The sequence below is a fragment of the Panthera tigris genome, chromosome E3 (genome assembly GCF_018350195.1).
Source record: "Panthera tigris isolate Pti1 chromosome E3, P.tigris_Pti1_mat1.1, whole genome shotgun sequence".
Classification (NCBI taxonomy): Eukaryota; Metazoa; Chordata; class Mammalia; order Carnivora; family Felidae; genus Panthera; species Panthera tigris.
Window position 1 is genome coordinate 26,639,145 of NC_056675.1, and position 15,589 is coordinate 26,654,733.

The 15,589-nt window shown below is 48.0% G+C and overlaps 1 protein-coding gene across 3 annotated transcripts in view; it reads left to right on the forward strand.

Moving 5' to 3' along the window:
* The window catches only part of SYT17 (synaptotagmin 17), an 82,883-nt gene extending 72,060 nt beyond the window's left edge, over positions 1-10,823 (forward strand). For all 3 annotated transcript variants that reach the window (XM_042971999.1, XM_042971998.1, XM_042971997.1), the window contains one exon: positions 9,224-10,823. In XM_042971999.1, the coding sequence (XP_042827933.1) occupies positions 9,224-9,420 (197 nt within the window). In that variant the 3' untranslated portion in view covers positions 9,421-10,823. The remainder of the gene's footprint in view (positions 1-9,223) is intronic.
* The last annotated feature ends 4,766 nt before the right edge of the window (positions 10,824-15,589 follow it).

Sequence of the window (15,589 nt, forward strand, 5' to 3'; positions counted from 1 at the left end):
TCTCAGAGCCTCTTCCTCCACTCCCAGGTTTGCGGATTAATGAAGGGAAACCCCAGGCCACATGCTTTTCCCTTAAGGCAGGGTTGCTCATTCTCAGTGCTTGCGGGCGTTTGGGGCCAGATGATCCTTTGTTGTGAGGCTGTCCTGAGTACAGTAGGGTGTTGAGCTGTATTCCCCCTCTGGTTGTGACAGTCCAGATGTCTCCTAACTTTGCCAAATTTGGGCAACAGAACAGGCCCAGCTGAGAACCACTGCATGAAAGGAATTGAACAACTCGTTAAGCTTGTATATATCCTGTAGACCTGGCCAAAAGGGACTTCCACCCTGGGCCTTGTGCTTTTTTTTTTATTTTTTTTAATGTTTATTTCTTTTTGAGAGAGAGAAAAACAGAGCATGAGTGGGGGAGGGGCAGAGAAAGTGGGGGGAGACACAGAATCCAAAGCCAGCTCCAGGCTCTAAGCTGTCAGCACAGAGCCCGACACGGGGCTCAAACTCACGAACTGCAAGACTCGGGAGCCGAAGTCGGATGCTCAACCGACTGAGCCACCCAGGTGCCCCTGGGCCTCGCGCTTTCAGTGGGGTGAGAGGTCTGAAGGCAAGTCCAAGGAGTCAAGGTAACATGCCCACCGCACGCTCAGGGCTCTCTCTAGCGCATCCTCAGGAAAGCAGGCCATGACGGTAGTGTGTGGGCCCGAGGAGACAATAATAGTACTCACCTTGTAAATAGAGTTGCGGGGATGAAATCATTTAGTGTCATCACGAATCCATAGAACGGGGGCTGACACACCATATGCACTGTTTTTCGAATCGATAGTCAGTAGACATAAGACAACTTCCTTGTCTGCTGCCTCCCTAAAGAAGTAGCCATTCAGATGCTGGAGGCAGACCTGCTGAAGCCCAGAGAGATGATGGGAAGGTCTCCAACATGGCGCCTCACACACCAGCTGGAGGGCCTAACTCCCCTACAAACACATTCACATGCAAAATATTTCTACTCCCAATCTTGTTGTCCTATATCAGGGTCCGTGGAAGGGGGAATGGGTGAGACTTTTCCTTCTAAGAGAAGAAGTGATGCTGAGCTCTGAATGTCCGTCCTTTTTGCCACAGGCAGGCTCTGTGACCTTGGGCGCTCAACCTCCTAACCCCTCTGAGCCTCTAATTCTCTGTCTGCAAAATGGGGATATAAACAGTACCTTCTCTGATAGGATTGTGGTGGGGATTGAGTCAAAAAATGTATATAAACTACTTTTCTCAGTGCCTAGCTACAGGACTCAGGATTTGGTATTGCTGATTTTTAATTACAATAACATTGTTATCTAAATTGTCCTTGTGACTGTCGGAAGGAAAAACATGGAGAAGAACGTGCTGTTTGAATAGCTGCTATGAATCACAAAATGAAACCTCACCCTTAAGTCATGGATGAAACTTCTTAGAACCAAAGGAATGTTACAGTTGAAAAGGGTCTTAAAACCTTAATAGACATACCCGTTGTAAAAATGGGAAAACTGAGGCCCAGGGAAGGGATATGATTTACCTAGTTTTGAAGAAACATCTGATACATTCAGAGAGAAAAAGAAACAAAAGGGAGAGCTATAGTTTGAGGAAGTTTTGCAAAGGTTGACAAGAGAATGGGCACCATCTTTGTTGGGGTGCGTCAGAGCTGGCCAGTGGGGAGGAGAGACAGGAGGAAACAGGGCCAGGGTGACTGCTTTGGGGCTTCTCTGAGGGTTGAGGTAACTCTTGAACATCTAGATAAAGTCTGGGGATCCCTCCGTGCTGAGGAATTAGGGAGGACTGGAAGACAGCCCAGAATGGGTTTTGCTGGCTTCACGCATTTTTTTTTTTTTTCAGAAGTGGGGGAACAGCTCAACTCAGCACCCAACAGGTGGACTACAGGGTCTGTGACGAGGTGGGGCTCTGACCGTGACCTGAGAGCACCCCTGCACTGTGCTGTCAGCCTTGAGGCTGCACATGGGGTATCACCTTGGGAACCATACATGCAAAATGGGGAGCTATTGAGATTTTTTTTTTTTTCCTTTTAGTTTGCAGTGTTTATGACACCCACACGCTAAGTCATCCAGCTTCCCTTCCAGACCGGCTGCCTTGGCAAACTCAGTTAACAACCCAAAGAGTTTAGCTCTTGGGGGGGTAGAACAGCTTCATTTTCACAGCAAATATCAACATGTGAAAGCCTTAGCTTGCTCCTGACTCACTCAGGGCACCCAGATTTTGACTGGAGCGGTGGGCGATCTCCCTGCACCTCAGTCTCCCCAGCTGTAAAGTGGGCCAGTGATAGCAACTGCCTCAGAGCCGTGGTTCTCAATGGAGAAGGGTTGGATGCTGCTGCTGGGGGATGTGTGACAGTGTCTGGAGATAACTTTGGGTTGTCACAACTGGGGAGGGGACTGCTTGCTAATGGCATCCAGTGCTCAGAGGTGCTTCTGAGCATCCCGCAATGCTCAGAACAGCCCCACAAGACAGAAAGATCTGGTCCCAAATGTCACTAGTGGTAAGGGTGAGAAGCCTCACTCTAGAGGGGTGATAGGAGATTTCACAAGTTAATCCACATGATGTGCTTAGCCCTGGACCATGCATATGGTAGGTGCTTAATAAAGGGGCGTTACTCTCCATGCTCCTTTGAAGCCTGGTCCTTGAGCCCAGTGGGTGCCTCTCATCATGCTTTGGCTTTGCCAGAGTTCTTTCCCTCGCCTGAATTGCCATGGTGAGTGGTGCCACAGAGGCAGACAGATTTGTTGACAATTCTTTAGAGATAAGTTGAGCCTAAAATTCTAGGATGTGGAACGTGCCAGGTGTACCCAAGCCCTGTCTGAGGATGGAACTGGACTTCGGTGGCTCATCTGTCTGCACAGAGGACCGTCCCCAGAGACAGAAGCATCAGGGTGCTTGAGATTTGTCAAGGCTAGGGAGAGAACACAGTGTGACTGACAGGTGGCAGCATGTTGCTGGGCAAGGTGGTGGCTCTACTCTATAACCATGGGGGAAAAGGGCACTAAAGGGGTTTTGTGTGAGTAAATCTTCCACTGACTGGACCCTCTCCCCTTTGACTTTAAAAAAGGCTTTAAAATTTTAACTGTGCTTAATAGAAAACTTTTCATAGTTTCTTTGACCCGCTAACTGGAAAACTGAACTTTCTGACTGATTCGGAGTCATAGCTGTAAAAATAAATGGTTACAAAGTGAATATCCCTTGGCTGGATGAAGGCGTACAGGGTTGTTTGCCCCTTTACCAAGTGGCCCCCTTCTCCTGTACCTTTTTTTTTTTATAACTTTTTTTTTAAGTTTGTGTATTTATTTGAGAAACACAGTGTGAATGGGGAAGGGGCAGAGAGAGAGAGAAAAAGAATCCCAAGCAGAGCCCAGCGCAGAGCTCGAACTCACGAAACCATGACCTGATCCAAAACCAAGAGCCGCCCAGGCTCTTAACCAAGGCTGAGCCACCCAGGTGCCCCTCCTGTACTTTTTTTTTTAAATGTTTATTTGTTTATTTTGGGACAGAGTGTGTGTGAGCGAGTGGGGGAGGGGCAGAGAGCACAGAGAGAGAATCCCAAGCAAGTTCCACGCTCAGTGCAGAGCCCAATGCCGGGCTCAGTCTCACGACTGCGAGACCACAACCTGAGGCCGTGTCTAGGGGCGGTCGCTTAACTGACTGAGCCACCCAGGTGCCCCTCTGCTGTACTTTTTAAAGTTCTTGTATCTGTCTGCTAGTCACAATCCACTAAATTAATTTAAATTACTGCACATCGGGAAATCAGATGACCAAGCTTATTCGGAGTATGTCTAAATCCACGAAGAGGAAGTAGATTCTTAGAGAATATGTGAGGAGCCCTCTCTATGGGTTTGACGCACGGGCTTGGAATCTGTTCTGACTATTGTGATGCCTTTGTGCTACCACCGTGCAGGTCATTGGAAAGTTGCTTTCAGATGACTAGGGTACATCGTCCACTAATACTAGTGACTGTAGTAGAATGAGTCCCCAGAACAACCAGTAGGAATATTTGGGGATGCCTTACAACAACATTGCCAATTGTGATTATTCCTAAAGAGGAAGAAAGTAGGGATCTAGTTACGAAGAACTGGCTTCCTTCACGGGGTATTTGCTGCAAATATTCAAGTTTTGTCACAACGAGCTCAGTGACTTGGTTTCCTTATCTGTAAAATGGAGGGGTTGGGGTATCCAGCCCACTGTCTCTGGGCCCCTTTCTGGATTCTACGTGTATCTGGTCTTAAGTCCCCGTTTCTCCAACAACACGCTCCCTAGAATTTACAGTGGTAGCAAATCTTGATACTCTCCCAGGCCACTTTTTTATAATCGAAGTCATTAGTTTTATTCCGCTCTGGCTTACTGTCATTTGCATTTTAAATGTTCGATTTCTAAAAGACTGTTAAGATTGCCATAACTTTACCCAATGGTGTGCGAGTGCTGAAGCCTGCCAGTTAACTCAGATGGTCACAGCAGCTACTGTTTCCCTGTCAGAAAGGCTGAATCACTGAGGAGCGCCTGCCTTTCGAGGGCCAAATGATTCACGGAGCCAAGTTACTTTGCAAAGTGGGATAAGGAGCGTAGGATATTAGACTTCCTTTTAGTCTTCTTCCCCTTCTGGCGATTTAGATGTGGATTCTCTAATGGCAACTTGTTTTTCTCTTGTTTTCTTTCCAAAGCAATATGTACTTGGAAGAAGTGCAAACTGTACATACTTATATAATACAGAAGGCAAAAAGTTCCCTGTTTTCCCTCTCTAGAGAGAGCCACTCTCAACAGTTTGGTGAAATTCCTCCAGATTGTTTTCTATTCTATATATTAACACTTTTTTAACAAAAAAAGAGAGTGTGTTTATGTATACTATTTTGCATCTTCTTTTGTCTCCTAGCAATATGCCTTGGAGATTTTTCCATCTCATATATATATAGGTCTATCTCATTTTTAACAGTGACATTGGTTTCCATGGCATTATTACATCAGGAATGATTTAATTAGTCTCCTCCAATCCTACTCTGGATGCCTCCCAAAGCTGATCGGAAGACAATGACTTGGGTTCAGGTAAACTACTAAGGAGGTGATCCCAGGAAGTATTGACAGGAAAGTGAGGAAGTGAGGCAGAAAAGGGAGGCACGCCAATCGGGACATTTGGTAAGTGGATAACTGCAGCCTGGAAGGTCCCTAAGACCATGAAGTGATTGGCTGGAAGCATTCACCAACTTAGAAAAGCTATTACCATTATTTTTTTATGTTTATTTATTTTTGAGAGAGAAAGAGTGTGAGCGGGGAAGGGGCAGAGAGGGAGGGAAACAGAAGATCTGAAGCAGGCTGTGCTGGCAGCAGTGAGCCCGATGTGGGGCTCGAACTCATGAGATCATGACCTGAGCCGAAGTCGGATGCTTGGACTACTGAGCCACTGAGGTGGCCCTAGAAAAGCTATTATACTCACGGTTATGGTTTATTACAGAAAAAGGAAACAGACTCAAGTCAGCAAAGGAAAGAGGCACACAGGGCAGAGTGCAGGAGAGACCAGACCAGAGTTTCCAGTCGCCCTCTCCCAGTGGAGTTGTAAGGACAGCACTTAATTGTCCCAGTTAAGTGGAAACACACTTGGAGGGTTGTCAACCAGAGAATTTCACTCAAGCCTTGATGTCTGGGATACTGATTAGGGGATCAGTCACATAGACATCCCAGTGGCTGGCTGACCCTAGTCTCCAGCCCCTGCTGTTGAGTGGCTCAAGCATTCCACCAGAAATCATAGTTAGCACAGACTGGCATGGCCCAGGCAGAGGGCTCTGGGTGCTTGAGGTAGGACACGACCCACAGAGGCTTTGGGTGGCCTCTAGGGTGGGCCGAGGGGGTGGACAGAGGACCACAGCCTCAGCTACGTTTCTTCATGGACATTTTGATTATTTGCATTTTTCATTCTTTTTAAAATGTATTTATTTATTTTATTTTAGAGAGAGTGCGGGAGCAGGGGATGGGGGGTGGGAGGGAGAGAGAATGAATGAATGAGTGAATGAATGAATGAATGAATTCCAAGCAGGCTCCATGCTCAGCACAGAGCCCAACATGGGGCGTGATCCCACGACCCTAGGATCCCAACCTGGGCCGAAATCGAGAGTCTGATGCTCAACCGACTGAGCCACCCAGATGCCCCTCCATTTTCCATTCTTACAATGCTCTAGAGCAAGAGTCAGCAAACTTTTCCAGAAAGGGCATGAGACAAACTACTTTCAGCTTTCTGGGCCACACAATCTTTTTTGCAGGTCCTCAGCTCTGCTACTGTAGTGTAATGGCAGCCACAGACATTATGTAAACAAATGGATTTGACTGGGTTCCGATAAAACTTTATTTACAGGGGCACCTGCTGACTCAGTCGGTTTAGTGTCTGACTCTTGATTTCATGCAGGTCAGGATCTCACAGTCATGAGATCAAGCCCTGCATCGGGTTCCTTGCAGGGTGTGGAGCCTGCCTAAGATTCTCTCTCTCCCTCTGCCCCTCCCCTGCTTGCATGCACTGGCACATGCTCGCTCTCTCAAAAAAATAAATAAAAATTTTATTTACAAAAACAGGTATTAGGCCAGATTTGGCTTAAAGGCTCTGATATCCAGACATTATCCAATATCTAATATCCAGAATATACCCTTGTATGTATATCTTTGTCTGTCTGTGCAGATAAATCTATGAGATAAATTCGTAGAAATAGAACTGCTGGATCACAAGTTATAACATTTTTATTTTGAGTAGATACTGTGAACCTCTCCCAAAAGTTGAACCAACTTCCTCTTTCACCAACAGTGTATGGGAGTGTTTGAGATTTCCTTTCTTTATTAAAACCCCTTTCCCAAGGAAAACCTACATTCCATTTACTAGGGTGTATCTGCATTTTCCTTCTTGAGCTTTGGAGAGGCAGAGGAAGGTAGAACATTCTGCCCGCAAGGAATGCCTGGAGTGGCCTCATGGTAGTTATCTTGCTTTACCAAGGCCCACAGAGAAGGGCACTCTGGTAACTTGTTTTTGTTTGGTGAGATCAAACCTTACACTGCCCACGAAGCATGGTTCAAAACAATCCTGAGTGTTACCTTTTCAAAAAAAAAAAAAAAGCATAAATGCATCAGAGAACTCCTTAGTAATGTCTTATTAAGCAAAGATTCCAGTCCTGATTTCTCCCTTCTGTAAGGGATCTTCACGTAAACAAGATTACCCACGCATACTGAACACTTTACCAAGTTACAAAAAATATACGTGGTCCAATTTTCGTCCACGTTACTGACAGGTGCTGGACACTTGACTGGTGCTAGACCTGATTGGTACAGGCTAGCCTCGTTCATCCTGGGCCTTTTTGGTGTTTAGACAATGGATGGGGTTTTGGGGTTTTGTTTTTCCACTTTTCTTTTTTTCTTCCCATTCCCCCCCTCCCCAATTTTCATCATTTAGAATTCTTGGTATGAACCTCACAGGGGAGAACAGAGGCTCATTAGCATTCAAGTTCTGTTTTTGGCTGCATATTTTAGCTGGTTTATTTGATAATCGGCATCCCTCCTGGGATCCAGCCCGCTTTTGCTCGGCTCATGCTGGGTGAATCTGTGATATTTCCCATTCTGCAGTCCTTCATTTATAACACAGACACAGCCTGCTTTCCCGTTAGCGAGATGGCATGCCCGGACTACCCACACGCAGATAAAGAATTAGGCGGAACTTGGCCGAGAAGATAAATCAAGCTAACTATCTCATTAGGCTTGAAAGACACAAATTAAGCTTGCATTAGAATTAACAGGGAAGCCTTCCAAAGAGACACACATTACAACAAGGGGTAGAAGACATTGCCATGGCCGTTTCTCTCAGGAAACTTGCCTTCATGGCCTGGAACAGAGGAAACATAAAATCTCTTTTATAAAAGGTCCACAGACAGGGGCACCTGGGTGGCTCAGTCAGTTGAGCGTGCAACTTCGGCTCAGGTAGTGGTCTCGTGGTTGATGAGTTCAAGCCCCACGTCTGGCTCTGTGCTGACAGCTCAGAGCCTGGAGCCTGCTTCGGATTCCCTGTCTCTCTGCCCCTCTCCCACTCATGCTGTGTCTCTCTCTATCTCAAAAATAAATAAACATTAAAAAAAAATTTTTTTTTAAAGGTCTACAGACAGAAATCTGGGATCAAAATGCAGGATAACATTCATCAAGTGCTTATCTAGGTACTGTGTGCTGAGAGCATTCCACACATTATCTCACTGAAACCTCACGGTGACTTGTGAGGTCAGGTACTATCACGATTACTGTTGCGGGGCACCTGGGCAGCCCAGGTGGTTAAGCGTCCGACTCGTGATTTTGGCTCAGGTCAAGATCTCACACTTCGTGAGTTTGAGCCCCAGGTCGGGCTCTGTGCTAAGAGCGTAGAGCCTGCTTGGGATTCTCTTTCTCCCTCTCTCTGCCCCTCCCTCCTGCTCACTCCCTTTCTCACTTTCGAAATAAATAAATAAACATTAAAAAATTCTTTACCAAAAAAAAAAAAAGAAAAGGTTCCTGTCTCATCTAGGAGGAAACCGAGTCTCAGTCTGCATTTGTCCCAGGGTCCTAGAGCTGTCAAATGATCGCCCAGAGTGTCTGGCCCCGTGGCCCGCAGTGGTTCATCCAGCATGAACTGGCCCCCCAGGGGACATTGGCCCCGCCTGGAGACACGTTGGGTTGTGACAGCTCCTGGCATGTAGTGTGTAGAGGCCTGAGGCGCTGCTAACCATCCTGCTGGGCACAGGACAGCCCCCATGACAAAGAATTACCCGACCCCAAATGTCAGCAATGCCACGAATGAGAAGCCCCGGGTTAACTCCGCGGCCAGCCTCCAGTGATGGCTGACTGTCCCGCTAGAAGTCCCCAGCCGTAGTGCTCTGCAGACGGTGGGGTGGGGCGACGGCCGTAAGTTTGAAGCTGCACGTTGGAGGGTATGCGGCTGTCTGGTGGAGCCACGACAAAGGCTGAGCGGCGGGAACATGCCTGGTGTGGTGAGGGCCACCTGGTGCCGTGGGAGTGAAGGGACCACGAGAAGAGGAGATGAGGGACGTGGGGAGTTGTCACCGATAAGAGAAACAGACGGTGCCCGAAAGCAGGAGCCCGTGTCTGCAGCGGAGGACCGTGTAGACTAACGACCTGTGTCTTGTTCTTGCCCCCTTGTTCCGTTCTCCTCCTTCCTCGCAACCTCCCCCCTGCCACCCCCGCCCCTCTGGCTCCCCAGTGTTCGGCCACAACATGAAGAGCAGCAACGACTTCATCGGAAGAATTGTCATCGGCCAGTATTCTTCGGGCCCCTCCGAGTCCAACCACTGGCGACGGATGCTCAACACTCACCGCACTGCCGTGGAGCAGTGGCACAGCCTGAGGTCCCGGGCTGAGTGTGACCGTGTGTCCCCTGCCTCGCTGGAGGTGACCTGAGGGCTGCGGGAAAAGCAGCTTTCGTTTGTTTAAAAAAAAAAAAAAAAAAAAAGAAAATTTAAGACGGAAAAAAATGTGTCACATGCCTGTTACATCCACACTTATACACTCACAACACACACACACACACACACACACACACCCTAAATCCTCTCAGAACAGAGAGGAAGCTGACTACTGAACACAAAATGGCTGTCCTCAATGAGCAAGGCCTGAGAACTTTCTGGAAACCCCATCTATATGTCACAAGCTGACTGAGCTCTGCCGTGAGACTCATTGGCAGTGTTTGTTCCTGTTGATACCCCTGCCTCAAAATGCACTTTCAACCCTCAGGCCAGAGAAAGGGCCTCCTCAAGGGCGCCAGCCTCCTTTGAGACGAAATTCTGCAAGAGCATGGCCACTGTGTGGGAGGCCCGACCCCCATGTCCAAAATGCACACCCGCTGACTGGGTGATTTCTGAGCAGGCCGCTGATCCCTGGGGTTCTTCCAACCTGATACCTTTCCCCCAAAGTGTAAGTACTTTGCCTTCTCTTTAGTGGACGTGATAGATTAGACTATTTGGAGAAAACAAATGGCAACAAAAAATATTCCAGTGTAAGAAACTTCCCTGGCTTAACTGAATTTGTCCTTGTGTTAGCTTATTCCTGGGGACCCCCTGTGGGTACGTGTGTGGATGTTCTCACGTGGGTGCCCTCACAGGTGAACGTGTGTGTGTGTCCCCGTGTGTCCTCTTGGTGAGCACCTCTGTCCTGAGCTCTCCCTTCTCTCTGCCTCTCCCTGTGAAATTTCACCCAGTGTCCTCCCGTCTGTCAAGACCCCACCTTCAGTAACAGCATGTGCATATGTCAAGTAAATAGAATATGATAGAGCAAAAGTAACCTTTGACCGAATCCTGGTAACAGTGACACACAGAAGACCTGCAAAGGACAGTTACGCGGATTAAAATGGCCACCGCACCCCCATCCAAGATGACTTCTTCCTTGTCATACTCCGAGGATCTCTCTGTATTTGTGTGTGAACCAAAGTCATTTTTCTCATGCTAAGGAGTTAGTGTAGTTAGGCTAGATCTCTCCCCGTTGGATGCTTCTGTATCTTTCCCACAGCCTATTGTCTGGCATAATGGGGAGCTATTTATTGAAATTAAAGATTATTTATTTGTGCCATGCATTTGAGTTCTCTTTCTTCATGAACACGGGGCATAAAGCGTGCGAGGGTGTTTTGGTTACTACTGCTGTGTAACAAACCATCCCAGCAATTCAGAGCACTGGTATGGCCTGGAGGTCAAGGACAAAAGGCAGGAGGGCTAGGTTAAGTTTCTTAGGAGGAAAAAAGAGCACTTTCCTTCTCTATTAAATGACTTCCTTGGGGCGCCTGGGTGGCTCAGTCGGTTAAATGTCTGACTCTTGGTTTCGGCTCAGGTCAGGATTTCACGGTTTATGGGTGTGAGCCCTGTGTCAGACTCCGTGCCCTCTCTCTCTCTCTCTCTCTCTCTCTCTCTCTCTCTCTCTCTCTGCCCCTCCCCTGCTCGTTGTCTACGTCTCTTTCTCAAAATAAGTAAATAAACATTTTAAAAATGCATTGGAGAAATGAAGTGAAATGGCTTTCTTCCCATGGTTGTCCAGAAGAGGGTAAAAGCATGAGAGAAACAGGGAGTGAGGGAAGGTGGGTACACAGCAGGCGTTCGGCACTAGAGATGAGGTGATAACCGTGTTCGGGCCCCTGGGCTTTGGAGCCATAGAAGCCACGGTTCAAATCGTGGGCCCACCATTCCCTAGCCACATGTCCTACAAGCCTCACGACTTCTCTGGGCTTCGGTCTCCTCATTGTCTTAGTTGAGATCACCTCAAAGGCAGACCTCGAAGCAAGGGCTTGGATGCAGCTTGGGCGCTGGGGTGGTGACCGCCCCGGAAGCCTAAGTGGAAGAGTAAGAGGAGAAAAGCTGATGAAGGCTGCATCGACCGGCACTGCGGGCAGCTGGGGCTCAGTCATGCTGGGGACCCCACAGAACACACTTGAGAACGATCGCGATAGGGAAACTGGAATAGTTAACTACTGACCCTCATCCCTCAGGGCCCGAGGGCTGTCGCTGGAGACCTTAAACGTTTGGCACTTTAGGACGGTCCCGTGTGGGCTCAGAAAGCTTCAGTAGCACCAAGAAATCCTCAGGCAGAGAGAATGAGGGGCATGTGATCAGCCGGGTGTGTGGCCTACGGGCACCACCAGCTGTCCTGTCTGAAATAGGGTGACAGTTCCCCCCCAGTAGGGCTCATGCGAGGATCTGCCTGGACGATGCTCGCACAGCCTAAGCATGCGGTGCGTGCTGGCTCTTCCCAGGAGGCATGCGTCAGACGACATTTGCTGGTTGACCGGAGGGGACGGTTGTAGGACGGATGTCAGAGCCGTCCACGTCTCCGAGGAGAGAGTTTGTCAGGGATGAGGGAAATGTGTTGGAAGGTGAAGGAATGACTTGGTTTCTATAAAACTTGAGCCCCAGGTGCCCTGGCCGGGGCTCCCCATTTGTTTTCGTTAGCATCTTCCTCCTCCTCAGCGAGAAGGTGGGAAAGGAGATTCATGGGCCACCTACACACCCTCTTTGGGGCCTAGGGACCCAAGTTCAAGGGGAGGAGGTAGGGCAGGAGCAGTGCTGTGAAGTTTAGAAGCCGAGTCTGTTTTCCCACCCCCGGTCCTTGAGTCCTCTCGGTTCTTGGGACCCAGAGCCTCTTAGGATTTCAGCCCACCCCCTGGGACTTGACATGTGCTGTGACCTGTGCCAGCCCTGCTCAGACATGATGAGTCCCGGGGCGCCAGGAAGGTCTATTTGGAGCACTGATAGGGGATTTTTTTCTAGAAAGCTGGGATCACTGCAGGGGAATGAAGAAAAGGATTCCTTTCCTTTCTGGGTGACCTGTCTTCTACTGCCAGTGGGGTACCTGCCCTTTTTCCTGTTCAAAAAGACCATTTAAAATAACTCAGGAATTGGGGTGCCTGGCTGGCTCAGTAGGTAGAGCATGCAACTCTTGATCTTGGAGTTGTAGGTTTGACCCCACCGTGGGTGTAGAGATTACCTAAAAATAAAATCTTTTAAAAAAAATAGGGGCACCTGGGTGGCTCTGTCGGTTAAGCGTCCGACTTCAGCTCAGGTCACGATCTCACAGTTCACAGGTTTGAGCCCCACGTCAGACTCTGTGCTGACAGCTCAGAGCCTGGAGCCTGCTTCGGATTCTGTGTCTCCCTCTCTCTGCCCCTCCCCCATTTGTTCTCTCTCCCCTCTCTCTCTGTCTCTCTCTGTCTCAAAAATAAACACTAAAAAATATTTTTAAATAAATAAAAGCTAAGAAACTAAAGGAGATGGTTGATAGATGATAGGTAGGTAGGTAGATAGGAAGGAAAGAGGGAGGGAAGGAAGGAAGGAGGGAAGGGGAGGCGAGGGGAGGCGAGGGGAGGCGAGGGGAGGGGAGGGGAGGGCAGGGGAGGGCAGGGGAGGGCAGGGGAGGGGAGGGGAGGGGACAATCTTCACTGAGTCCTCAGGTCACCATGAGCACAGTGTGTGTGAATGTGTGTATGAGTGGCCGGGGCGGGGATGGGGCAGTAATGCCATCACACAATAAATACAGCTTTAGGAAGACAAAATATATATACTATGTTATGATGAGATCTCTATTACAACCTCCAAATGACAGCAAAGATCGTATTTGTTAAGGAAATTACCTACTTTCTGGTCAGTATATTGAGGTCTAAAGCAGAGGTTGGCAAACTACTGTTTGGCAAACAAGCCCACTGCTCATTTTCGTAAATGAAGTTTTATTGGCATCCGACCAGGCCCATTCCTAGTCTTTGGTACAGGTGAGTAGTTGTGACAGGGTCCCCGTGGCCTGCAAAGCCTGAAATACTTGCCCTGTGGCTCTTTACAGAAGTTGAAGTTATAGTAATGTAGGATGAGTAGGTCTAGAGAGCTAACGTACAGCATGATGCATATAGGTAAATAACACTGCACCGAATACCGAAATTTGCTAAGAGAGTAGATTTCAGGTGCTCTCATCACCAAAAAGAAGGTAACTATGTGAGGAGATGATAATTAGTTTGACTGTAGTATCATTTCACTGTGTATGTGTGTATCAGGTCATCACATTGCATACCTTAAATACATACAAGTTTTAAAAAAAATTGTTTTAATGTTCATTTTTGACAGAGAGAGAGACAGAGCATGAGCAGGGGAGGGGCAGAGAGAGAGGGAGACCCAGAATCTGAAGCAGGCTCCAGGCTCTGAGCTGTCAGCACAGAGCCCGACGCGGGGCTCGAACTCACGGACTGTGAGATCATGACCTGAGCCGAAGTCGGATGGTTAACCGACTGAGCCACCCAAGAGCCCCAGTATCTTTCATGTTTCAAAAGAATTTCCAGTGGCCTGTGTCTGAACACCCTCCTCCCCACCTAGTGGGTTCGCACTCTGAACGTGCTTGATTTCCGTGACAGCAGGGGCCCCGAAGTGCAGTGCACCCGATGACGGAGAGTAAGGAGAAATTATCCAAACTTTATGTTTTGTTATCAATCTTAAAAAAAAAAAAATTGTTGGAGTGACTAGGTGGCTCAGTATGTTAAGCGTCCGACTTCGGCTCAGGTCATGATCTCACTGCTCTTGAGTTCGAGCCCCACGTCAAGCTCTGTGCTGACAGCTAGGAGCCTGGAACCTGCTTTGGATTCTCACTCTCCAGCTCTCTCTCCCCCTCCCCTGCTCATGCTCTATCTCTGTCTCTCTCTGTCTCTGTCTCTCTCTCAAAAATAAAAATACTTTTTTTAAAATTCTCAATTTGGGGGCAGAGTATTCTGTAAGACCTGATATATTAGCACAGTAAGTAATCCACACACATCACTTATATAATAAATGTATGTCATTCCTAAATAAATACATGTGCCTGCGCTGGGATGTGCACCAGCACCCGGTTATGAGGCAACTGGTAGATATGAGGCATGCTGTAGGCTGAAACTGAGCCTAAGCTGTGCTCGGAGCCTGAGTCAGGCTTTGACAGGCCCCCCGCGCCCCCCTCCCCCCCGGCCCAGAGCCAGCAGGGCAACTCACGCACGCTGCGTGGGCACAAGCTAAGTTAGAAGTTATGCCTCACAGGCACAGCCGCGGGTGTTCCAGAGAGAAAACCAGCGACTGGGACGGGTTTGACTCCCTCCTGTGAGTGCCAGCCACACAAAGTGTCAGAGTACCTGATGGAGCATCTCAGGAGAGGAAGCGGGGAGTGGGGAGTGGGGAGTATGCAGGGTCCCCTGCCAGGAAAGGGCTGGCACTGGCTCAGTGATAATCCTAGCAACATTTGCTATCATTTATTGAACATCTACTACTTGCCAGCATCTATGCTAAGTTTTAACGAACAAATAATTTCGTTCAATCTTTGTGGGGTAGGTTCTGCTGGTGTCCCCTATTTTATTAAGGGGGAAGCTGAGGCCTCAGAAGGGCAAAGTGACTTGCCTGACAATACACAAAGTGAAGGAGTGAAAGACTCCAGTTTTTAGAGACATTAATTCCTAAACGCAATGACATTCCCAGTGAAAACACCAGTGGATGTGAAAACATTTATTTTAGGGGCACCTGGGTGACTCAGTCGGTTAAGCGCCTGACTTAGGCTCAGGTGATGATCTCACAGTTCGTGAGTTCAAGCCCCGCGTTAGGCTCTGTGCTGACAGCTCAGAGCCTGGATGGAGGCTGCTTCAGATTCTGTGTCTCCCTCTCTCTCTGCCCCTTTCCCACTCACGCTCTGTCTCTATCACGAAAATAAATAAACATTACAAAAATTTTTTTAACATGTATTTTTTTTTTAGGAAATAAATATTTATTAAATTCTTGGACCTATTTAGTGAACAAACATAATTGTTAGCCACTTTTTAAATTTGCATCCAAGTTAGTATAAAGTTCAATAATGATTTCAGGAGTAGAATCCAGTAATTCATCCCCTACATATAACACCCAGTGCCCATCCCAAGTGTCCTCCTAAATAAATGCCCCTTGCCTATTTAGCCCATCCCTCTACCCACAACCCCTCCAGCAGCCCTCAGTTTGTTCTCTGTAAGACTTTCTTATGTTTTGGCCCCCTCGTTTTTATATTATTTTTGCTTCCCTTCCCTTATGTTCATCTGTTTTGTATCTTAAATTCCACATATGAG